General features: G+C 39.6%; 2 protein-coding genes across 2 annotated transcripts in view; one reads left to right on the forward strand and one right to left on the reverse strand.

Annotated features, from left to right (window-relative positions):
• Window positions 1-1,451: 1,451 nt before the first annotated feature.
• LOC126470314 (dimethyladenosine transferase 2, mitochondrial) overlaps window positions 1,452-26,270 on the reverse strand; it is a 45,024-nt gene continuing 20,205 nt past the window's right edge. Inside the window, exons 4-7 of the mRNA XM_050098090.1 lie at window positions 21,823-21,962; window positions 16,848-17,003; window positions 2,067-2,224; window positions 1,452-1,904 (exon numbers count right to left, since the gene is read on the reverse strand). Of these exons, the coding sequence (XP_049954047.1) occupies window positions 1,619-1,904; window positions 2,067-2,224; window positions 16,848-17,003; window positions 21,823-21,962 (740 nt within the window). The 3' untranslated portion in view covers window positions 1,452-1,618. The remainder of the gene's footprint in view (window positions 1,905-2,066; window positions 2,225-16,847; window positions 17,004-21,822; window positions 21,963-26,270) is intronic.
• LOC126470315 (uncharacterized) lies at window positions 5,270-5,934 on the forward strand. Its single transcript, XM_050098091.1, has 2 exons — window positions 5,270-5,414; window positions 5,571-5,934. Exons 1-2 carry the CDS (start codon window positions 5,280-5,282, stop codon window positions 5,886-5,888), a joined length of 453 nt encoding a protein of 150 aa, XP_049954048.1. The 5' UTR covers window positions 5,270-5,279; the 3' UTR covers window positions 5,889-5,934.

Below are 26,270 nucleotides of genomic sequence, written 5' to 3' on the forward strand. Positions count from 1 at the left end.
AGAAGCCAGGAGACAGCTGGAAACAGAATGGAGAGGTATTAGGCTAAGTCATCGCTCCAACCCAAAATACTTGGGAGACAGCCTAAATCATACTATGCCACTTTAAAAAATCTGCATTGACTTTAATGGAAAAATATGTGTAACAATATTATATGTAAACTAACTTGGGATTCTCTGCAAAATACGAACCTGCATCCCAAAGAGGAAATCACATTTTGGCAACAACTGCAGTACAGTACATGGAGGGCATAGAATAAATGGGCACAAGTCACAAAAAAAAAGCAAACATGATTAAATGGGACTACTCTGAAGATGAATAGTGTGAATGCAGAGAAACAAGACATTTGCACATTTCCTCATGTGCCCAAGGACGGAATTTGATTGCACAGTAAAAGACGTACCTTTATGCAATGTCAAGGCTATTAAACCTGCTATGTTTTGGAAGATGAGAGTTTAGAAGTTCTTGTTCAGACATGGGAAGCAAAGTAAGTAGTCTATAAATTCAAGTGTACGCTCTGCAGAATATTTTACATTGATATGGCCACCATAAGAAACTCAATGATGATACACAGTTTTACATTCTCTGCTGAAAACACAGTCTCGTGCTGCAGAATGTATTTACTTCCAACTCAGTCAGATCACTAATCATTTCATAAATGCACTGAAACTGCAGAGCAGTCACAACTTCTAATAAAAATCTAGTTTCTCCTGGCCTTTAAGGCTTAAATTTACACTAAGCTCATCATTTAACCTTCTCAGCAAACCTAATAATTCATTGATTTTACAGTTTTCATTGGAATTAATGTTATATAACACAAAATTTTAACAGCTTCCTTAGCAGTCATCCTTAAACAAGTGCACATATAAATTTCTAATTGCCTGGACAGTTTGGTTTGTATGCAGACAGAGAGTAACTAAGACCAAACCTGAAGAAGATAGCTATGGAAGCAGCTGAAACAGCACATATATCAATATTATCTTTACTGCAAACTTGAAAATTTATGTCACTGCTCCTAATTTCATTTCTTCTACCTACCATTACCTTCATTTGATGCTTTTCTTTCATTTACCTCATGTATGTTAGTGTGAGCAAATGTTAGACAACTTTAACTACTAAAGAAATGACCTTGCTGCTCTCTGTACCTCAGCCCCCCCCCCCCCCCCCGGTCCCACCATCCCCTCTATTCCTCCAAATACATTTTTATTTTTCACTTAGTTCTCTTTGGAATTAAAATATATTCATCTCACTAGTGGATTGCTACCTATGATTGTTAGCTACTGCATTCTATTACTTGGATTTTGTTCTGCTTTTAACACTCATATTATTCTCAGACTTCACATTTTTGTCACTTTCTACAACCTTCTGTGTAAATACTATTGTTCTGTATCCTGTTTTCTTTTTCAGCTTCTGACAAAGGCTTAATATTTTCATTTAAAAATAATACTGTTGGTTTTTGGTGATATGGTTACATAATTTTTATTTTTTAATTTTTTGTGCTGTACAACAGCAAATTTACATTCCTTCCACTTCTTTTATTAAAAAGATACATTTGATCTCTAGGGTTCTGTGTACAATGATGAAATACAATGAACACTGTAAGTATAACATAACTTCACACTATGTTTCTTCACACTGTAACACGGTATCAGCACCAGGTTCAGGTTCAGGTTCAGCATCTCCATCAGCAGGGTAGTGTGATGAGCTGTCAACTTCATCTGACATCAGTTCTGTCTTCATGAAATTTGTTTCCATGGACGACAAGAAATTACTCTGATAAAACTCAGGCCAACTAATAAATTCTTTAAATAACGATAACAGTTCAGGTGGGTTTAAATCACCAAACTGGTCGAATATACTTCTACCCTTGATTATTAGGCGAGGCCCACAACCAGGAATCCATTGCCTACAGAAAAAGCATTTTTGATAGATGAGGGAAATGTAAATAAAAAAATAAAATAATAAAGTATTCATTTTCCACATTATACATACATTTATTTGTTGAATGAAAAAAATCTAGTGACCTAATGTTATTGATTGCCAAAAATTTTTAACAATTGCAACTTACTCGAGTTGTGGCACAATCCTGTTGCGGCGACTCATCATGTGTGTTCGTAAGAAGTACCAAAGGGGCTGCAGATGCTCCACTGGCACTACCTTTTCAAAGAAATCTTTGCATGCCACTATTTTTACAAGGTACATGTATTCTTCCTCTGCTGCTTTGAACTGAAAGTTATGTTTCATTTATATTCTTCTTGTGGCATTTTAAAATGTTTGCATAATTATATGGAAACATAAGTGAAAATTGAGTCAGTAAAAAAATCTAAGCTATACTTTTGTAGGAACACTAGAATAACATTTCAGTTGTTATTTAGAACTGTATTCTATACGTCATCATGTGGCAACACATCCGTGGCCAACCATTCTGTTCTGTTGCTGCACCACAAGTAGTCAAGCTCAACTGTATTGGGAACAGAGCCATTCTATACGCCATCATGTGGCAACACATCCGTGGCCAACCACTCTGTTCTGTTACCTGCAGCACGAGTAGTCAAGCTCAACTGTATTGGGAACAGAGCGCGTGGGCCACAAGGTATTGTTGAGGCCCGCTGATTGTTCGGTTACCTGGTCAAGCATGAGAATCTACAAGGCTCATTGCAACAGAGAAACAAACAGCACTGGGAATGACTGGCCACAAATGAGCAGATTGGCATTTTGAATCATTTGACAATTGTGAAGATCTGACATGCTAGGAGGAGGATGTCCTGGATCCTCTGCAAAGCAAAATAGCTCTTAATACTTGTAAAATAATGGATGAGAAATACAATACTGAACATAGTACAAGTAATTTTTTACTGGCTTATACAATTCATCCTTTCCTTTTACCACTTCTTTCTAAGGAATTCGCCTTCCTAAGATCTTTTCTGAAACTTTATCTCAAATTTTGTAGCTAAGTTTTTATTGCACTTTGGACCACAGTTGAATTACTGTCTATAAATGTTTCATCTAGCACTTCCTCTGTCCTATTTTTTTATATTCTAGCTTTTGTAATGTTCCTGGGTCATTTACCACAATTACAACCTTTTGCAGTACCATTTTATAAGATATTTGACATGGTCACTCCTTCACCATACTGGAAGCAACTAGAACTTGCTGTCATGTGGAAATCACAGGAAAACTCAGAGACTTCCTGGTAGTGGCCTGGCCTGTTGCTGTAGAAATCCACATGTGTATACCCAGCTGATGAGGCCAGATCAGCAGTTCTGATAATTGCAGCTGATGGCCTCAACGTCGAGGCTCCACTGACGCAGAGGCAGGGACTGCAGCTGTTCCAGAATCCACTGGAAATATCTGTTCTCTGTTGCTAAAATCTGCTTGTATGTGACCAAGTAATGCAGCCGTACGGAGACAGTTCAGTACAAGACACTGAAGTGGTCAGAGAGTAGGCGACTCACAACTGTTTTGTTTTTCTTGATAGTGCTTTTCAGTTATCATACATTATTATTATTATGTCAGAAATACACACTGAACAGCAAAGCTCCTCCCAACACCCAATGATTAGAGAATGTGTGGAAGAGAAAAAAGAAGTTTCCTTGAAATTGGAGAAGGGAACCACACTCGTCTGAAGAAATCAGGAGATAGTATGACAGGAAAATTTTTTACACAGGTTGTAGATAATTAAAGTAAATCTGTAGGTTTTGCAGGCTGTAGTGGCTGCTGTATGTTATTAGCTGTCCGCATTGGGAGTACCAGTACCCTTGTTACGACAATTTAATACCTGAAAAGCTTCTCCTAATAATCAGGTCAATAATAATAGCAACATTCCAGCATCAGCAAAATCCGCTGTCCTGAACAAGTGCATAAGAATGTGTGCCACAAGTCTGTGGCCATTCAACATAGTTGCAGGGGAAGGCTTTCATGATCTTGCACAGATACTGATAGAACTAGGAGCACGGTACCGTATTGCAAGTGGAAGAGATGTGCTTCCTCACACATCAACAATTTCTCACATTGTTAAAAGAACAGAAGATGAATACCATGTGGCTATGGTCCTCCTCGTATTGCAGGATATAGAGAACGGGTGTATGCGCATGTACAGCTGACATGTTGACAGACACATACACGAAAATGCATTATTTGACACTAACTATGCATTCTGTCTTGCGATAGTTGCAGTGGAAAATTAGGGTACTGTTTATAGTAGAGTTCCCACCTGTTGTGGAGAAAAGTGCTATAAATATACGGGAGGAAATAAAAACTAACATGAGGACGTTAGGAATATTTGCAAGCCATCTGTTAAGGGTTACATTCATTACCAAGTGTGTGTGTGTGGGGGGGGGGGGGGGGGGGGGGGGGGGGGGAGGGGGGGGGATGTGGAAAAGGCAACTGAGAACTACTGTCACCTTCTGTGTAATATTTACTCCCTTAGCACTGTTCTACACCACACTCGTAAGGATAAATGGTTGCAGGAATAGAGTCCTAATGTTTAAGTGTCATTGGAAGCAACAAAAAAAATGTTGCAACTTATTTAAAAAGTAGTGGCCATATGAAAAACCCACAGTTGCAGTTTTACCATAAAGCAGAATGTACGTACTCACTGAAATAATTTGTATGTCATACTAAAATCTATGTTTCTGCAGCACGAACAAAATGCTGAAGTTTTATGTGAATTCGGAAAAATACACTTTCAAAAGCTGGCATTACCAGGTGGCTGACAAATTCATTCAGTTTCTTGAAGTATTTCAAGAAGTACTGAGGCTATGAAAGTTAACAGTGGTCCGACCCTGTAGTTATCGAGGGGAGGTGGCGCAGTGGCTAGCACACTGGACTCGCATTCGGGAGGACGACGGTTCAATCCGCATCTGGTCATCCTGATTTAGGTTTTCCGTGATTTCCCTAAATTGCTCCAGGCAAATGTCGGGATGGTTCCTTTGAAAGGGCACGGCCGACTTCCTTTCCTAATCCGATGAGACCGATGACCTCGCTGTTTGGTCTCTTCCCCCAAACAACCCAACCCCCAAACCTGTAGTTGGTTGTGCCATATGTATACTAACTACAGAAGCACTGGGCTGAGAATGAAGCAGACAGTGAGATGAGAACACACAAATATGAAAAATGGATATGTAACCACATAAAATTTAAATTTTTGGTCATATATTTTAAATACCTGCAACAGGATAAGAGATTATATTTGAAGAAGACAGTGTGCCTCAATATTGTCAATTATTTTCAGGAAATAGCACTGCTGAAAGCATGGACTCTGAATTTCTTACGTGAAAAAATGGAAATAAAGCCTGTGCATTTGCTTGCATTATTTGTAGTACCACAGGCACATCACATGAAGCAACTCTCAGTAACAAAGAAAGAGGAAGTTCATGCCATCCACACCCATGTTTCAAGTGTGGTGCACTTCAGGGTAAATGCAATGTTATATAGGTTTGCTAAGCAAATTTAAGTTTGATCATATAATAGTGAAAAGATGTACATTTGTGTGAACACTGCACCAAACTTATTAGCAGCTATGTGATATAACATATTTATCCTCCATGCAAGAATGTTGTATTAATTTCAGAATGTAATACAGAGGATGAAGCCTCACCATCAATGCCTTCAAAACTTGCTTTGGGATGAGGAGGAAGAGGAAACTGTCGATGAAGTTCCCGTGTATCTGTTAATGGGAAAACTAGATCAGGGACAGTCACTTCAGGAGAAGTGGAAATCAAGAGCAACAACTTATCCTGGACCGTTGCAAGAGGCACAAGAAGTTCTATGTAAACCTGTGTCTAGTGCTTCTAGTGAGAGGATATTTAGTAGAGCTGTGGTTGTTATTCACAATAAATGCAATAGAATAGCTTTGGAAAATGTGAATGACCTACTTATGGTGCACTAAAGTAGCAATGTAAGTTTTACATTCATTTCCATAACACACTATTTTCACTATCACAAACCTCTAAGGTTAATGCCTTGTTTTGGGAATAAATTTCCAGCAGGCTGTTATAGCATTATGAGAAGAGGAATATTTATTTATTTACTTGAAGAAGAAAGTTTTCAATAAAGTTTGTATGTATTTCTTGTCTGTAGTTTGTGCCCTTACACTATTTCAGCATTACATTGTAACAAATATATTTGTACCCAAGAGATAATTTAGGGGCTGCTTCGTACAACTGCAGTGTCATATATATATTTTTGCAGATACCTAAGAGCAGCAGTATCTAAACTTTTTCGACATGTGACACTGTTTCGCAAAAATCTGATACGTGCAAACCCCTGCCTCCCCCCCCCCCCCCCCCACTTCTCTCTCTCTTTTAATTATTTACTGTAACATGCAAATAACTGAATTCCAAGCAAATGGTTTAACTGCCATAATGCTTTTATAAGGTTTGCATTTCAATTAGGGGCTTTTAATACAATGAGTAAGTTTAGTAGGCAATACTAAAGTATTTTACATATTTCTGTTAACCTACAAGTTTTCATTATGGAATTAACTGGCTCAATCCTTTCTTGGAATTTAATGAGAAGGATCTGCCTGCTTTGCAAGGCACATAACTTTGAAGTCAGGAACTACAAAATTACTTTCAGCGAGAAGTTTGTTGTTTTATTTATTTTTAATAAAACTGTAACATGGAAAAGTCTTTTTGCACGAATTTGTGGATGAAAAAGGTAACGAAGCTTTTACCACTTTATAACTTAAAATCACTGGAGATTTTGAGAAGCTGCTCATTTTAATTTACACTTAATGTGGATTCTAAAATTATTGTTTCTTCCAAGAGATTGTGAATCCAATTGTTACTACTACACAGAGCATGGAAATAGTCCTCTCATATGTTATTTAATTGTAGTCTTGACATTTTTGTCTGATGACAGATGAATTTCTGTTAGGAAATCACGAAGAGTACCGAAGCACTAAATTTCTTTGGAATTCTAACAGCTTTCCCAAATTGTAAGGTTTTTAATGAACTATTCAGTATGGTCTTGCACAATACAAATATGTGCATATGGTCCCTGCTGTAATAAATTTAAACTGTTGATTTTTAAGAAAATTGCTGCCAAATAAGCCACAATCTGAAACCAGACTGTGCCCAGGGAAAAGTGTAGCTAGTGAGAAAAAGATACACTTACTACAATATGAGAACAGTTCTGCCACAAAATAACCACCTAATTTCCTTGTATATCAATAAAACATTCTAAATACTTGCCATTTCCTCCTCACACAGTACTGCAAAATTCCGATAACTGGTAGGATGTCCTAAAAAAAAAAAAATTTCCTACTTTCAATGCATCATAAGGTACAGAGTTTTTTCACGTGCATGTAACAATTTGTTGATTTACCAGTTACAAGCAATGGAGGAGATTTAGGGAATCCTCTTGTTCCTGATGTTACAGCCATCAGTTAATTTAATATAAGACCTGAGGTAAAATACTGTATCTGTAAATACTGTGTGAAGTAAAAAACTGCTTGCAAATGGGCCACAGAGATTTCATTTCACGTCCATAATAGTGTAGTGCCTGATGGGTGCTCAACTTGACAAGCAGCTGAGTCACATCAACTCCCGGGCGGACTTGGGCTCTGGTGGGGCACCACACAGCCCAGTGGGTCTCAGTGTGGCTCCACCGGTTGACCGAACAGTGCAAGTCGAGGCTCACCTGGCAGCCGTGGCTACAGTCCCAGGCAGGCCGCGCAGGCTTGATGCACGACTCATGTCTCTGTGTGGCAGAGGATATATAGTGTACTGGAACAACTGAAGCATATATTTCTAGATGTAAACTGAAAGGTGAGCACTCAGAATTTTTGTGAGTAAGTCACTACATACTACACAGTGCCTCTCCTATAGTGTCTCCCACTGAAGTTCATTGCCAATTTTACAAACTTGTGGTGAAGTGTGTAACAGCAATATTGAGGCTATTATGCCGTGGTCACATGAATTTCATATTTAAACCCAATGTTTCATCCGCATCTGTGGAGGACATCTTCAAGGAATGCTGTAGTTTCTTTGAAGGTCTAATGCACATCCTGGCTTGCTACTAACTGAAGTGCTCCCACAAAGAGGTGTGACATCATGTGTTTTGAATGTGTGACCACAATTGTCCATTGTCGGTTGCTGTCATCCCTCGGCGGAAGACTGGTACGCATCTGCTTCAGCAAGGGAATCAAGATGTCATTCAGATTTACACTCTCCTCCTTCCGAGCCTTCTAAGTAAAATATTGGGTTTTTTAACAATTTCTATTGATACTCCTTGTATAGTATTTCATGGTATCGGCTTGTGGCTGCCAGTACCTGACCTTTATCAAAGCAAATCTGCTGGTTTCCTGGCTGCAGAGCATGTTTTGCAAGCTAATGTGTGTGTTTCTCCCCTTCAATAGTTACCCTTGTATCGTTCTATTCATTTTATGACTATTCTTCCGGTGTTACCCATGTACATGTCCCCACAACTACACGGGTCCTTGTACATTCCTGCTTTTCCCAGTGGTTTATGAGTGTCCTTGGCCAACTTTAGGCATTCCTGTATCTTTTGCATGTCTGTAAATTACAGCGATATTCCGTTTGATCAAGATTTTTCCTGTGTTCAGTAACGTCTTTAATGAATGGCAAGAAAACCTTGCATTCCACAGAAGTCTGTAGACCGCTATGATCTTTTCATGGTTGTCTTAACATTCTTTATATCTCAAGGGATGAATATCTATTCTTGAGCAACACACTGGTGAGGTATTTCAATTCCACATCGAGCAGATCCAGTTCACAGATCTTCCTTCCTCTATCCACTAATGCTTTTTATAACACCTTGCTTTTGTCATGGGTGGTGATTTGAATCCTGGTCTAGGTAACGGTCTGTGTGCAATACTTTCCAGTGGCCAAAGCTACCATCCTCTTTCTTGAAGACTAGCACATCAAGAAAATGTAATCTTCCATTTACCTTCTCTTCCGTACTAAATTGACTCTTTGTATTGATCTTATTGAGATGTGCATGTAAACAACCTAGTTCCTCTCTGCCATGCCTCCACAACACAAAAATATCACCTTTGTGATGGAACCATGGATTCAGTTTTTTGTTGGCAGTTTATATTTGGTGCCATTATGTAGATGATATGTTTTTATTATGTAGAAATGGTCTCATAGCAATGTATAGGTGCCTGTGAAATCCAAGATTTTCCTGTCATTCATTAAAGACATTACTGAGCACATAGGAAAAATCCTGATAAAACGGAATGTTGCTATGATCTACAAACCCACCTGAAAGATACAGGAACATCTTAAGTTGGCCATGGATGTTTACAAACTGCTGGAAAAAGAAGAAATTTACAGAATTCTGTGTAACTGTGGGGATGTGTACATGGGCACTATCAAAAGAATGGTTGAAAATTGACTTCGTACAACACAAGGGCAACCGCAGAAGGGGAGAAACAGATCAGTTGCTGTGGTACATGCTTTGCAGCCAGGAAACCACTGGACACATTTTTTATAAAAGTGGGAGGGGAGGCCATGGCAACTGCTAAACATCACAATATTTTTGATCGGGCAGAAGGGGGTTTAAAATTGAATGACACCTGGATTCCAGAGCTGAAGAAGATGTGTACGAGTCTTCCACAATGGGGTGATGGCAACAGCAGATGACAGCAACTGACAACTGTCAGTTGTGGTCAAGTATTCAAAACATGTGATGTCACACCTCTGGGCGAGAGTATGTGGTTGAAATTTCACTTCAGTCAGTAGTGAGACAGGTGTGCTTCAGACCTTCAAAGAAGCTACAATCCTCTTGAGGATGTCTTCAGCAGATGGGGATGACATGTTCGGTTTCAGTACAATATTCATCTGACAATGGCGTAATAGCCCGATATATCAAAATAAGTGTGATATTTCCAGCTGCAAAAGTTTACACTGTAACAACTCCTTGTTTGGATCTTCTCTCTGTCTTACATTAATCCAACTTGATAAGGGTCCCAGAAAATAGCAATACTCAAGGATGCCTGAAACTGAAGTTTTATTTGTGAACTCTTTTATCGGTGAATTATAAGGGGTAGTCAATAAGTAAGGCAACACTTTTTTCTCAGCCAATTTTGGTTGAAAAAATGTGGAATTTGTTTTAGGGCATCATGGAATATTCCCACTTAAATTCCTACAGTTTCATGAAGTTCTGATAGGTGAAAGCACTACATGAAGCCTTCAAAATGGTGTCTGTAACAAAGGTACTTTCTAAGCAGAGAGCTATCACTGAGTTTCCTTTACCGGAAAATCACAGTATTGCAGATATTCATAGGTGATTGTTGCAGAATGTCTACGGAGATCTGGCAGTGAAAAAAAGCAAGGTGACTCGTTGGGTGAGGTATCTGTCATCATCACAACAAGGTCGCGCAAACCTGTCCGATCTCCTGCATGCTGGCCGACCACACACAGCTGTGATTCCTGCAATGTTGGTAAGTGGAGTGGACACACTCATTTGGGATGATCAATGGATCACAATCAAACACCTCACTGCACAACTGGATGTCTCTGTTGGTAGTGCTGAAACACTCATCCACTAGTTGGGTACTCAAAGGTGTGTGCCAGCTGAGTTCCTTGTCACCTAAAGTTGGAGTCACAAATGATGGTTGAGTTTCAGCTTGTTCTGTGCACTTACATCACACAAATTCCAACAGCCAGAAAACATTCTGTAGTATTCAGAGTACTCTGCTGTGAATGTCATAGCTATTGCAAGCATTAAACGTGATCCTAGCTAGTCAGTTACTAAATCTTTATTTCATTTGTCATGAGTTGTCATTACTGATGGTGGTGGCATGTGACGAATTCTACGTAAGCACGCGTGAGACATAATTTTCAGGATACATGTTTTGTTCATGGGCAAAACACATTTAAATGCATACCGCAACTCTCACTTGGAACTGTCAACAATGCAGTCCCCATCCATGACTCGACCTCCATGAACTGCCATCATTTGTGATCTGGACTATACCAGAAGACCATCAAGAGCAACGAATGAACATCTGTGCAGAACTGCTTGCATATTATGAGGCTGACTGTGACAAATTTTTGTTAAATATCATCCCAGGACATAAAACATGGGTTCATCACATCAAACTGGAAACAAAACAGCAATCCATGGAGTGGCACCTCACCACTTCTCCTCCAAAGAAAAAGTTCAAAGTCGCACCCTCAGCCAGCGAAGTCATGGTGGTGGTCTTTTGGGACTCTGAAGGGGTTATTCTGTTTGATGTCCTCCCTTACAGTGGTCTGATGTCCTCCATTATTGCGCAATGATCAACTCTGAAGTGTATTGTGATGCCCTCAGGAAATTGAAGAAATGCCTTCAGCATGTTTGTCACCACAAAAATTCAAATGAACCTCTTCTCTGTGACAATGCAAGGCTTCACACAAGTCTGTGCACCTGAGAGGAGCTCACAAAACTTCATTGGACTGTTCTTTGTCATAGTCCCTACAGCCTGGATCTCACATCTTCCAACTTCCATCTGTTTGTCCCAATCAAGGATGCACCCCGCAGGAAGCAGTACATGGATGACAGGGAGGTTATTGATGCAGCAAGATTTTGGGTCCGATGTCAGTCAGTAGAATGGTACCAAGCAGGCAACAGGCTCTGCCAGTAAGGTGATGTAAGGCTATTGCATTGCACAGAGATTACATTGAAAAACAGGGTTTTCATAGAAGAAATAGTGGGGAATAATATGGTGTATTGGAATCCTGAATAAAACCAACCAGCTTTCATAAAAAATATTGTTCCATTATTTACTGAAAGCCTATCGAATTTTTCCTTACTATTCTATCAATAAATATATGTCTTATGTTTATTTTTGCCATAATTCAATCGAATAACCACATAAAACACAATTTGTTCCACACACAATACGTAGTGTTCAAATATACAGAAACTCAAAAATAATGTTGCAAAATTCCCTCCAACCATGAAGGATGAAAAGATTAGTGTTTGACCTCCCTTCAACAACAATGTCTTCAGACATGTCATTCAAGCCCGAATTGGGGAAGAATGGTGGAGAAATCTGGCAACATCTTATTCAAACGAACAATCTGGCATTTGCCTGCATTTAGGGAACCTATGGGAAACCTTTACCTGGATGACCAGATTTTGATTTGAATGGTGGTCCTCCTGAAATGTAGTACACTGTCTTACCACTGCAGCACATCACTTAAACTGTGTAAGGAAATAGTAAAGTCTATCACTTGCAGGGAAGGCATGGTAGGGTAATATAAGAAGATACTGCACAATGTGACAGCAACTCACACTGTTTTTGATATTGTTGACAACATACAAGCTCTGAGTAAGGATTTGTCTGAAAGCTTCAATCTTGTTTATGTGGCTATCAACTACTCAACACGTCATCTATTTGGTACATTGTTACCTTTAAGTTATTTATAAAAGGTAAACACAGACGAGTTTCAGAGAGATACAAATAGTAAACAGGTTCTTGCCCTCTTAACAGTTTGCATGATAAAAAACAATGAACGTGGTTTTATTTCTGATGGGAGGGAGTGATGAAAATCCAAGTCTGTCTGTATTATACAGTTTCAACAAAGCTCACGTATCTTTCAATGTACTGCAAAAATCTAAAACACAGCTGGTGACTATACTGATTAAAAATAATTATTCACTCCTACTATCATGATACAACCATGATAAACTGAGGTCTATTTGAATCATTACATTGTTTCATGAATTATGCACTGGTTTTGGTGTTCATAGATAAAACTTAATGGCAGCAGTTACGTAATTCACATCTAACAAGGGAATGGTCAGACTTGTCATGCCGAAACATGTATTGCTTTTTTTAGCACTGTTATTTAACTGTGCAAAAGATCCGTATGCAAAATTGTAGCTGCTGACATGAACTGGAAGTCACCTAAAAAAAATCATGACAATGGTTGTGTTTCCTGCTTGGCGCTTGTAGTGACGACTGGCCACCCCTGGAAATGGCGAGTCGCGAGCGTTGTGCGCATGGTTGGGAAGAGCGACTGTCATATTGCAGCGTTCACTAAAGAGGAATATCGCTGCACGGTTTTGGTGGAAAGGAGAAACGAATATTCGTTTCTGTGGCATGCACGTCCTTTTAATTTCTGGTACGTATTTCGAAACATACCGTCCTGAAACTGGTTAGAGATGTGAAAGATGTTCTGTACATGTTCATCTATACTCCGCAAGCCACTTTACGGTGAACATTCAATCTCCCCTCACAGGTGATGACAAACCCTGTAAATGTTTTGCTGCTTGCAATGGGGATATACCACAGACGCCAAATGAAGCAATCAACAGAAAACACGCGTGAAGACTATGTGTTGTGCGACATGGTTGTTAAACTTCTAGACGAGCATGTAAATGGCGCAGACATGTGGCTAGAAACAACTGAAACACTCGATATTGCAGACTGTGAATCTACAGACGGCGAAGCCACCGATGAAAGTTGCACTCATGAAGAATCTTCGAGTGACAGTGCCACGTACCATCATCAATTATCTCCAAAAGTAACACCAGCAACTACAATTACCTTAGCAGACAAAGAAAAAGCAGTGACGTATTGGTTGAACGAAAGTCGTACTGTTCAAAATAAGTATCGCTTTGTCCGTTCTGAAAGTGAATTGTATAGATGGAATAAGGTAGTCGCTGGAGGACGTTAAGAGTCGACTGGAAATTGCGACGGAGATTAATGCGCGACTTTTTGAGCTATTTACCGATGCCAGACAAAAGTCATTTAGTATCAGCGATAGAACTTTGCGTGATTGGGCGTTAGAGATTGCCAACGTGATAGGCACTAAAGTATTTACAACTTCTCAAAGTTGGATTAGTCGCTTCAAAAGATCACATAAAATTGTGGCAAGAAAAATAACAAAATTCGTATCGAGAAACAGGTCGGAAAATGAAGTGACAAAAATTGAAATGATAGAAGCTAATGCTCATAATTAGCCTGGATGGTTCATTGCTGCCTAAACTATATGTGTGTCTTCAAGAAACAACTGGACGTTTTGGACCACGTGTCAAAAGAACAATGTTCTACGCAAACAATTTGTGATAGACGCATCAAAGTCTGGAAAAATGGGAAATGAAAACGTTACACTTTTCATGCATCATGCTTTTCTTCCGTTCTGCGGGTACAAATCTCTTCTCCTTCTAGATTCGTGGTCAGGTCATAAAAGGTCTGATTCATTAAAAGCTGTATTTTGAGCCCAACCTGACAAAAAAGTAGAGATAGTTCAGATTCCATCCGGCATGACGAACGTAATTCAACCTTTAGACAGAGAATTTTTCCGTCAGTGGAGGGCATTTTACAGAAAACCAACACAGAAAATCATTGTGTGCAGATCACTACAATTTCCTGTCTATCACCGTAACAATATTCTCAAGCTGCAATCAGTAGCACACTATCAATTTTCGTCCCCACGGTTTCAGAATTTGATTAAATATGCATGGCACTCCTCGAAATATACTGATACTAGGCCTGATTCATTCCTAACACCAGCCCAGTTTTGTCTATGGACATTTAACAACGTCTGTTATTCGCAGGGCTGTCATATGTCGTCTTTGCTTGTATGTTCTTAGTGCACAAAAAACCTATGTTTTGAACATTGTATCAATATTTCGCATTTTTGCGGTAATTACAAGAAATAAAATTTGGATGTGTTCTAAATCATATTTTTACTTGTGTCTATTTCATAGCTATTTGGAAAGAATGTTGTAGATAACATATCAGCCACATTTGTCAACGAATGTTTAATTATCATATGATCGCTTTCACTGGGGGAATCAGCTCTCTTACTGCTGTGGCAAGAGAGCGGCGCATAGCTAACGCCACCTTGTCCCTAGATGGCATTGGTATAACGTAGTGAGAGAGTTCAGGGTTGCCCAAGAGGCAGTTGTAAGCACAGAAACCATGTGACAATAATGTCTTACTTCATAAAATTGTTTACAGGCTCCCATCCCAGGTCATGTCAGCAGCTAAAATTCTGCACACAGACTTCTTGCAATGTTAACTCACAGTGGTAAAAAAAGCAATACAGGTTTCGACATGACAAGTCTGACCATTCCCTTGTAAGTTTATAAAATTATCAATGATCTAATACAGAACTAACAACATAACAGCATTGCTATTACCATGAAAGGATGTTCACACTGAAGTGCTGCTTTAGTCACAGGAACACATACTGGTATTAAAATATGTATCATCGTTACAATCTGTTCGAAATAGGTATTTTAATATATTTTTATATTTCCCTATTAGGAAGCCAAACAAATATGGGAATGTAGAAATTAGCACATTGCACTCAACAGAACTTGTCAAAGTAACTTTGGGTGTACCTCCCAGGGAATGCTATATGATTGTTACTTTTCAAAATACATAACAATGACCTGGTAAATAATGCTGGAATCTCCATGAGGTTCTTTGTGGATGGTGTTACTGTATGTAAGAAAATCAAAATGCCATAAAATTGTAGGTAATGCAAAAACACCTATAGAATTATAAACACCTATTAAAACACCTATGAATTACAGTTAACTTCTGGTGTAAACAAATGGAAATTATTGCACATAAATAGAAAGAAAGATCCAAACAACCATAGAAAACTAGCTGTAGGAAAGGAAGATGCCAAACTGAGATTACTGGAAGTAGTCTAAAAAGTTGTAATTCATCCATGAAGGAGATAGCTTACATTATCCCTGTATGTCCGATGCTTTATGACTGCTTCTCAATCTGGAACACTTACTAGATAGGATTAACAGAAGAAACAGAGAAGAATATCAAGTATTGTCACTGGTTTGTTTACTAATCAGGAGAGCAAGATGGAGATCCTCTCCAATTCCAATAGCAGACCCTGCTTGGGAGGTATTGAGCAACACAGAGAAATGTATTGTTAAAATTCTGAGATTATACTTCCACAGAAGAATCAAGCAACATATTACTTCTACCACAAGTATCTCGTGAACTGGCCATGGTTGAAGGGGGTGAGGAAGGGTGAGGGGAGGGGAGGAAATTATAGTGTTATACCAATTATCCTTTATCCTTTGTGGCATACTGTAAAATGTCTTGAGGAGTATAGGACACAATGTAATTGTAAACAGAAAATTAACAAATGTGGTAAACAATGTAATGGTAACTGTTTAGTTGCTATTCAAAAACTCTTATACAAAAGATTGTCAGAACATTACTCATGATACACTGACTCTGCAAGTGTGTTGTGGTAAACTGACACACTACACTAGTATGATAATTTATGGTGCTGATAAGTAATGCTGTAGTGGACTTCTTCAGTTCAAAGGTGGAACAAACTGTATGGGATTCTCAAGATAAGTATTGAGACCTAGTATTACATTAACTGCTGACATCATCTCTTAATTTTAATGAAAATGATGTTGGATACAAACATGTTTCCCCATCAAATCAAATTATAGGGCAATCAGGTGACCGAGTTATTATTCAAACTTATATGGGATGCGCACCCAATACAGTGTGAACATTATTTGCTCCACCACTAAGTCCATTATTCAACCAGAATAATCACTAGATCTGTTGGAATGTAACCTCCACGAAAACTTGCAGTCCTTCATGTGACAATCAACTGACATTAACAGGAGGGTCAACAAACCCAATATATATCACAAGAAATGACTCTGCCAGTGTACAAATTTCACCAGTCTGTGCTGGGGCCAATGGCATCACATCCATTGTACCATACATGCATGAACATCAGTCTGAAACAATGATTATCATGATTCTGCAAATGAAGTCCCAAGCCACTCGTGGTACAAAATAATATGCAATCTGAAAGTACAAAATAATATGCAATCTGAAAGGAAAGGTTCTAATCCTATTCAGTATTAGTATCACTGAACTCACCTCATCCAACTTCTTCTTCCCCATATTCCTAGTTATCCACGGGAAAAAGGCTTTTCGTGGCACCTTTGATAACAGCATTGCTTCAAAGATGAGTTGAAAGATAACGGTTGTAGAACGATAATATCGATAACTTGCTTTGCTGTTACATGTGAGGTGCTACAACAATAAGCAGATAAAATTTACTTTGACAAATAAAATCTAGCAACATATGAGATGAGCATACACTGATCAGCCAGAACATTATGACCACCTACCTGATAGGTGCCACATTTGGCATGGATAACAGTGACGACGCATCATTGCGTGGAAGCAATGAGGCCTTGGTAGGTCACTGGATGGAGCTTGCACCATATCTGCACAAACAAGTCACCTAATTCCCATAAATTCCGGGGAGGGGAGCAATGAACTCTGAACATCCCAGATGTGTTTGATTGAGTTCAGATCTGGCAAGTTGTGGGGCCAGCACATCAATTGGAACATCACTGTGTTCCTTGAACCACTCCATCACACTACTGGCCCGTGACATGGCACATTATTTTGCTGAAAAATGCCACTGCCGTTGAGAAACATGATCGTGGGGGTGTACATGGTCTGCAACCGGTGTATGATATTCCTTGGCCATCATGGTGCCTTGCACGAGCTCCATTAGACCTATGGATGCCCACATGATTGTTCCCCAGAGGACAACTGAGCCACTGTCAGCTTGTCTCCATCCCATAGCACAGGTGCAAAGGAGCTGTTCCACTGGAAGACAACAGATTTGCACCGTCCCATCGACATGATGAAGGCGGTATTGGAATTCACCAGACCGTGCAATGCTCTGTCACTGTGATAACATCTGGTGCTGATCATCATGTGCCCATTTCAGTCATAGTTGTCGATGTCATGGTGTTAACACTAGCACACACGTGGGTCATCGGCTGCGGAGGCCCATCGTTACAAGCTTTTGGTGCACTGTGTGTTCACACACAAGTGTATTATGCCCAGCATTAACGCCTGATGTTAGCTCTGCCACAGTTCGCCGCCTGCCCTGTTTCACCAGTCCACCCAGCCTATGATGTCTGACATCTGTAATGAGGTGTGGTTGCCTAACCCCATGATGGCTGCATGTGGTTTCACCTTGGTTTTGACATGTGCTGAAGAATCTAACCACAGCCCTCCTTGAACACCCGACAAGTCGTGCACTTTCTGACGTGATCCTGCTGAGACTCTCGGCCATCACAATCTCATCTTGGTCAAACTCAGATAGATCACACGGCTTCCCCATTCTATAGACACACACCACACTCACTGTTACTACATGCACAATGTGTGTGTCTGACTAGTAGTCATTCCTTGCCAGGTGATGCTACTATTGTCTGGGTGGGTTTATATAGATAGTAGGTCCGTGGTTATAATGTTATGGCTGATCAGTGTATGTAGAACTATGCAATAGACTAATAATCAAGATTACTGCTTCACCATTTTGTACAAATTTAGAAGTTTGGAAGTGAATAAGAAATAGTAAAAACTGAAACATCACAACTACATTTTCATTTAACCCATGCTTTGTAATCCATCCTCATTTTTTAAAGTATCATTATGATTGATAGTAATGGAGTACACAATTTACAACTTCACATTCTAGTGGTAACCATTTTACTGCAAAAGACAAACTTTTACCGATTCTCATGCAGTTGAAAATGAAATTGCCTTTATCCTTCCCTTGAAAGGAAACAATTAACCTGACAATACAGGAACTGAATAGTCTGCCTTGCAATCACAAGTGGTACTATTTATCTGGTTATAGACTATGTAAGATATGCCATTAAGCTATGTGCTTGGTGCTATACTCCCCCCCCCTCTAATTACTGGTATTTCCTTTTTTCTCCCAAGGAAAAAGGAGCCACGGTTGCAGAAACTAAGACCACTTTCATAATTTATTTTGATGTAGTCAAATATTATCCGAACTGTCTGTCTCTTAGTGAATTTAAGATATTTTTGAACAGAAATTTGCCTTTTAATATAATGAAATATTAATTTGAATGTGATAAGAATTTCAAGCTAGTCTTTCAGTGACAGTAATTAGCTACTGGAGAAAAATGATGACTTTTCAAATCACAGACACGGTGGAAAAAGCAAACAAGTTTCTCAAACAAGATCATTCCTGTTGTGGTTGGCAGGAGAGCCAACACCGTGTTACTAGAGGAGACCGAAATGCACACGTTTTAGCTCATGCAGGCTGGCGTGAGGTCTGGAACAGGACAAGGAAATTAGAATTTAGAAAAATGGACGTAGCTGGTGGAATACTTAACTTTAATCCATTAGTGATGAACGTCGGTCTTGATGGTACATGATTCACAATATCTATAGTAACTGATAATGGCGCCTTGCTAGGTCGTAGCAAATGACGTAGCTGAAGGCTATGGCAAACTATCGTCTCGGCAAATGAGAACGTAAGCAGGCAGTGAACCATCGCTAGCAAAGTCGGCTGTACAACTGGGGCGAGTGCTAGGAAGTCTCTCTAGACCTGCCGTGTGGCGGCGCTCGGTTTGCCATCACTGATAGTGGTGACACATGGGTCCGACGTATACTACCGGACCGCGGACGATTTAAAGGCTACCACCTAGCAAGTGTGGTGTCTGGCGGTGGCACCACAATTCCCTTCTGAATAAATGAATGTATTTGATCTGATCAACTGATGAAGTATGCATTGGACCTGCAGTTAAGGAAAGCACATCTTAAGTGACTGGAATATCTGCAATGTGAGTATGGAAGACCATCAACTGACTACCAGCAAATAATTTACAAAGTAGGAAACTGTTTAGCAGCATGTAGCAAATCCTAGACAACATATTAAAGGTGATGTAGACCTTTGCATGACATACATTGCTAATGCAAACCTTTGATAAGGAATAGCCAAATTAGACAGTTTGAAGTAATGTTTCTTTGTGATTTATATGTCACCGAATAGATTTTTGCTGTCAATTCGGAACTATGGAGAAACATGGGACAACCATTATACTCTTGAGCAGAGAAAAAAATTAAATGGACCTGATGCAATTAAACTGAAGAAAAGAAAGTCAATTCTTAAGCATGGTTTGATTGTGTTCAACCACAATTATGCAAAGCTATTTCTGAGATGCACAAGATAGTCAACCAATGAGGATACACTTTCATCTGGTCGACACACAAATTCATATTTTGATTAATTCCATAACAAAATTCTACACACTGCAATATTAATTAATTTTTCTTGAACCTATACTAACGTATAATCTTGGGACACCTAAATTTTCATTAGATGAGGGAAGGAAGGAAGAAAGATTAACAGTTTAACGTCCCATCATCAGTGAGGTCGTAACAAATGGAGTATGAGCTGGGGTTATGAAAGGATGGGGAAAGAAAACAGCCGTGACCTTTTCAAAGGAACCATCCCACCATTCACCTGGAACAATGTAGGGAAATCACAGAAAACCTACATCTGGATGGCCGAATGGAGAATTGAACCGCCATCCTTCAGAATTTAAGTTCAGTGTACTAACACATCCGCTATAGGTGAGTGGTTGCCTTTCCCATATTTTGCATGTAGCTCTGTACAGGAATTTCCATTATTGTTATGTGATCCTTTCAATTGACTGTGATACATGTTGTCTTCACCCACATTTGTAAATTAGTTACACTAACTAACAGATTTAATTTATTTAGAAACATTTATTTATCCACAATGATATAAGATTTGTCATCATAAAACAATGAGAATAAATAACTCAAAATGTATACGTACATAATATATAAGTATGTTTTTATGAGGATAGGATAGGTGGTCAGCTGTGGTCTTGATGAAGGAACCATCCCAGCATGTGCCACAAATGATTTAGAAAAACCACAGAAAATCTAAATGAGAATGATTGGACAGAGCAAACATCACCACCCTGAATATGAAGTCATTGTCTCAACAACTGCATTGCATCATTGTGTTTGTCACTATTATACAATGTTCTCTGATTTATGCACAATTTGCTCCGTATAATTTATAATATAAAAAAACTGTTTTATACTTCATTACTGCACTCACTAAGGACACCCGGTGGTGACTCCTTGTCCACAAATGTGCTGATATGCCTCTTGCAGTGACTCCAGTACATTAAAAAAACAGTACAATCAGTTATTCCGAAATTAATTTGCTGATTACAATTTCCTTGACATTAGGTGTATTAGGTACAGATCTACCACTAAATGGTAACACACGAAAATTTGTACCAAACCAGGACTCAAACCTGGATTTCCCACTTATCTGGCAGTACAAATATTCATATGTCACTGTTGGGTAGTAGTTCTATACCAAACACAGCCATCAAGGAATTTGCAGTCAGCGAATTAATTTTGGAATTATTTCGTACAGCTGTAGATTGTCAACAGTGTCTGTTCTTTGAGATATGCATGTAATTAGTAGAAACAGTGTTTAGGTTAATTAAAAAGAGTGCACAGGCTGTAAAAAGATCGCTTAAGTAACAGTACAAACAAAGCTACTGAGTCAAGGAAGATCACTGTTGTAAGAAAACGTGAAACGGAAAAAAAAAAGAAATGAAAACTATAAAATAAAGCCACATAATCACTTTACAGGGTGTCTAAGGAGGAATGGTCAATATTCAGGGTGACAGTAACAGTCATTTGAAGCAAAGATATCTAGTAAACGTGCTATAAATGCATATCTTGAGAGCTATGAGCACTTGTTCAGTGAAAGAGATGTATTTCACAGTAGTGAAGATGAAGTAGAGCTGCTCATAGCTCTTAAGGTACGCATTTTAGAGCCCACGTTTACTAGACTTTTTTGCTTCAAATGATTGTTCCTGTCATTTCCTGAATACTGACCATTCCTTGTGGGACACCCTGTTTGGTTGCAGTAACTCCATAGGATCCTACTATCTGCTACAAAATTACACACTGGCAAATTTACGTTACAAGCATTCTGAAACAAATATAACATGCCTACATGGTAGAGGGTTGGACTAATGACGACATAAAGCTCCGGCCGACCTTGCAGCATGAGACCACTCTGCAGTATGTGACTCAGCATTAGGTACTTCAAGAAACCAAATGATGGCAGCACACCGACCACTCTGAATGCTATCTCTGAAATGAAAATGATATTTTAAGATCAGGTGATAGGATTATATGATACAAAAATATGTTTCAATGAACCTTAAACATATAAAATGAAAACCAAAAGCATCACAACATATATATACAAAATATTTTTTGATATGGAGCACAAATTAACTGAAAATGCATTATGAAACTCAGTAAACCTGTAAGTATGTTTTTATTTTTGTACTTAACACTATCTTTCTGTCTGCTCAGTGACCCAAGAGTTTTTAAGATGTACTACATCAAAAAAATAAATCAATTTCTCGACTAGGAATATTTGTTCATATAGTGAAATGATAGGAAATGATGCACTAAATGAAAAAGACCACTCTTATAAAACTGTAATTCAACTTAGGAGGACTACAATTCATAGTCACATTTAGAGCACACTACGGAGTTTCAAATTTCCAGAAAAAAAATCAAGAAATCACTGGAGTAATTTCTTTTGTGGAATCTAACTTAGTTACTGTCCAAACTATTAGTATTTGAATTAGTAATATAATCACCCTAGGATCATTTCACAATGATATGTTTTCTCAGACAAATAAAAGGATTAACATACACAATGTGTACAAACATATGAATATAAACAGAGGCAAGGGCAGTGTGTATCATTCACATTAAAGGTGATATCCACTAAGTATTGTACATAGACAAATAATAATTGAAGAAAGGAATAAAGTAACATAATTAGTGCAGAGAACAGCTAGACATAAAATAGGCAACATCAGCTTCAATACAGAATGAAGTAGAGTGCAAGGGTATCAATGAAATACAGTTACAACAATATGACAAATGAGTAAACAAAGGTAATGTGATATAGAGGGTGTAACTAAATTCGCTTTACAGACATTGAGGACTTGTAGTGGAGACCAAGACAGTTAAGTTCAGTGTAGAAACACATGTCCAAAAACATTCCATTTTCCCCACTACACACAAAACACCACAACATATGCTCAAATCTCCCACTTTTTTGGCACCACTGGCTAGGGTATTTCATATGTCATTCACTGATGACCTGATGTCCCATGCCCACTAAACATTTGTTTACATGCTATTCAGTTGAGTTTGTGATCTGCCCAGAGAGGTTCATACCTGCTGTTGTGCTTGTGGTCTTTGTTCGTACTGCACTGCTTTAAAGTAGTAATCATCCACTACACAACAGAATGCAAACTGTGTGTACATTTCATTTTTAGTGTGTTGCTGTTGACCACTGTGAACTAGATGTTTGTGGAATACACCGATATACTACTACTGTGTGCTGAAGCACAGTGGGATGGGAGGGCTGCCCATCAGTTATATGCAGTTTTCCACACCACCAGACACTTCTGCTCTCGCTCTTTGCTACGGTGCACCAGCAGCCCTCGGAGACAGGTATTCACCACATGTGGTGCTCCATGGGGGTGCTGCACACCCATGTTTGAAGAGGTTGTACTCCATGCAGTGGAAGTGGATTCAACAATGAGTGTCAGAAACACAGGAGGCAGACTGATTGTGGATCACCAAACTGTCTGGTGTGTTCTGCATGAGCAGCAGATACACCTGTACAAGCCCCAGAAGGTACAGACAATGCAGCCACAGGATTTTAGTTCACAAGCCCACTTCTGCAGGTGGTTCTTGCACAATTATGTGGAAAGCCCGACTTCCCATGGTGGATCCTTTTCATGGATAAAGCAAAGTTCACCAGGAAAAGTGTTCTCAGTTCCCACAACAGCCACATGTGTTTGATGAAAACCCCCTCACTATGTGCCCCCATGGGTTTTAGGAACGATATGGTCTGAACATTTGGGCAGGGTTGTTGGATGGATGTGTGACTGGGCCATACCTTCTTCTACCACATGTCAGGGGGAGGGGAGGGGGGAGGGGGGCTTCGTACCTGTGATTCTTGGATGGTATGCTGCATAGGCTCTTGGAAGACATGCCACTGCATGTGTGTCAAAATGTAGTTCCAGCACAAGCCCAACTGCTTGGCCCGCATCTTCTTCTGACTTGAACCCACTAGACTACTAACTGTGGGGTCACATGAAATCCTTGATTTAGGAGACCCTTGTGACATCCAAGATAGGCCTACTGCTGTGGGTTACAGTTGCAGCGGTTGCTGGAGGACCAGGTATTGGTGGTTGTGTGCACCAGAATATGGTACAGTGACACTGTATCTGTGTTGATATCAGTGGTCGTCACATCGAGTGCTACTCGTAAGTGGACCAAGACAACAAGCAGCAGAAGTGAGAGAGCAACACTGGTATCATAAATCTACTAACAATGAAATTATTAAAAAATAAAAGCTTATTGGAATATTGCTGAAATCATTAGACAGTAATGTTTGTAAGCTTTCTCATATGCAAATACACTATCTTATAAAAATATCCTGACACCTATAATGCGGAATTGGCCACTAGATGTTGGTTGGTTGGTTGGTTGGTTGATTGATTTGGGGGAGTAACCAACCCACTGGATGTCATGGGAGGTGGATGTTGTGGACTGGCAAGACAGCCAATCCCCAGTGACGGGTAACCGAAAGGCACGCGCTTAAACTCACGCAGGCTGGCGTGAGGTCTGAAACAGGATACGTAATGAATGCTATAAAGAAAAGTACGTAGCTGCTGGAATACTTAACTTTAATCCACATTTGTAGAACATCGCTCTTGATGATACATGTTATAACCACAATATATATAGCAAAGGATTATGGCGCCTTGCTAGGTCGTAGCAATTGTAGCTGAAGGCTATGCTAACTATCGTCTCGGCAAATGAGAGCGTAGTTGTCAGTGAACTGTAGCTATGAACGTTGGCTGTACAACTGGGGCGAGTGCCAGTACGTCTCTCTAGACCTGCCGTGTGGCGGCGCTCGGTCTACAATTACTGACAGTGGCGACACGCGGGTCCGTCGTATACTAGCGGACCGCGGCCGATTTAAAAGGCTACCACCTAGCAAGTGTGGTGTCTGGCGGTGACACCACAGTGGACCCAACAGCATAAAAGGAGGCGGGAAGTATTGTGTTGTCAGTAGAGAAGCAGGAACAGCAGGATGGGTTGGTCAGGAGAGCTCAGTAACTTTGAATGTGGCCTAGTCATCGGATGTCACCTCAATAACAAATACATGAAGGGCATTTGAACTATTCTAAAGCTGCCCAAAACAACCACAGCTAAAACTATCTCAGGCAGACCTCATTTACTTCGGGCCAGGGACCGACAAGAATTGCAGAGGGTAGTTGTAAAAAATCACATGAAAGCAGCAGAAGGAATTACCCGTGAATTCCAATGTGCTACCAGCAGTCGACAGCACAATGTTTGTGCATACAGTGTTAAAAAGAATGGGGTGCATTGGTTGAGCAGCTCCTCATAAGCCATCTTTTGCTATCTATGCTAGGTGACACTTGAGGTGATGTAAAGAGAGAGACCAATGGACAGTGGATGCCGAAATGAGCAATCTGCTGGAAGGGTTTGGTGAGTACCTGGACACTGTTACCTGCCATCATGTGTAGTGCAAACAGTGAAGTACAGAGTAGGTGATGTTGCAGTATAAGGGTATTTTTGTGCTTAGTGTGTACTCTACTTATTGCGTGTAAGAAAATGCTTAGTGGGGAAGGATATGAACACATTTTACGGCATTGTATACTGCGTAGGGCAGAGGAACAGTTCCAAGACAATGATTGATTGTATCAGCACGACAATGCACTCTGCCATAAAGCAGCAACTGTGAGGCAATGGTTTGTAGATGATAACATTCCTGAAATGGACTGGCCTGCCCAGAGTCCCAGCCTGAACCCAATGAAATACTTTTGGGATGTTTTTTTTTAAACATATTCATGCCATAATCTGTACAATTTTATTTTTGTTCTCTATCAGCTTCAGTTATAAAACCATCTTCACAGGAGAAAAACAGTATACATCAATGGATGTCCTATCTGACAAAAATGTATTTTCGATACACAGATGTATACACATTTTCTCCTGTGAAGACTGTTTTTATAACTGAAACCAGTTGAGAATAAATATAAAATTGTCCAGCTGATGCTACAAATGTGCTTTTTTCAAAATACTTAACAGCTGTAGCCAGTCACCTCACAAAAGTTTTACCTATGAGATGAGTTAGAACGTAGTGTTGCACCCCGACATGTGTTGCGACATACATACTTAAAAGCTCACACTCAGATCAGAGGTAAAGCGGGATGTTGAGATCATCTGTTTCTTGCTACATGAGTGGCTGTGGACAGGAATGAAATAATGACGGGGTCAAGCGGAGATTTTTCTGGTCTCTGTGGTTGGAAACAGTACGGAAAGGCTTGGATG

This window comes from Schistocerca serialis, chromosome 3 (assembly GCF_023864345.2).
Source record: "Schistocerca serialis cubense isolate TAMUIC-IGC-003099 chromosome 3, iqSchSeri2.2, whole genome shotgun sequence".
NCBI classification, from domain to species: domain Eukaryota; kingdom Metazoa; phylum Arthropoda; class Insecta; order Orthoptera; family Acrididae; genus Schistocerca; species Schistocerca serialis.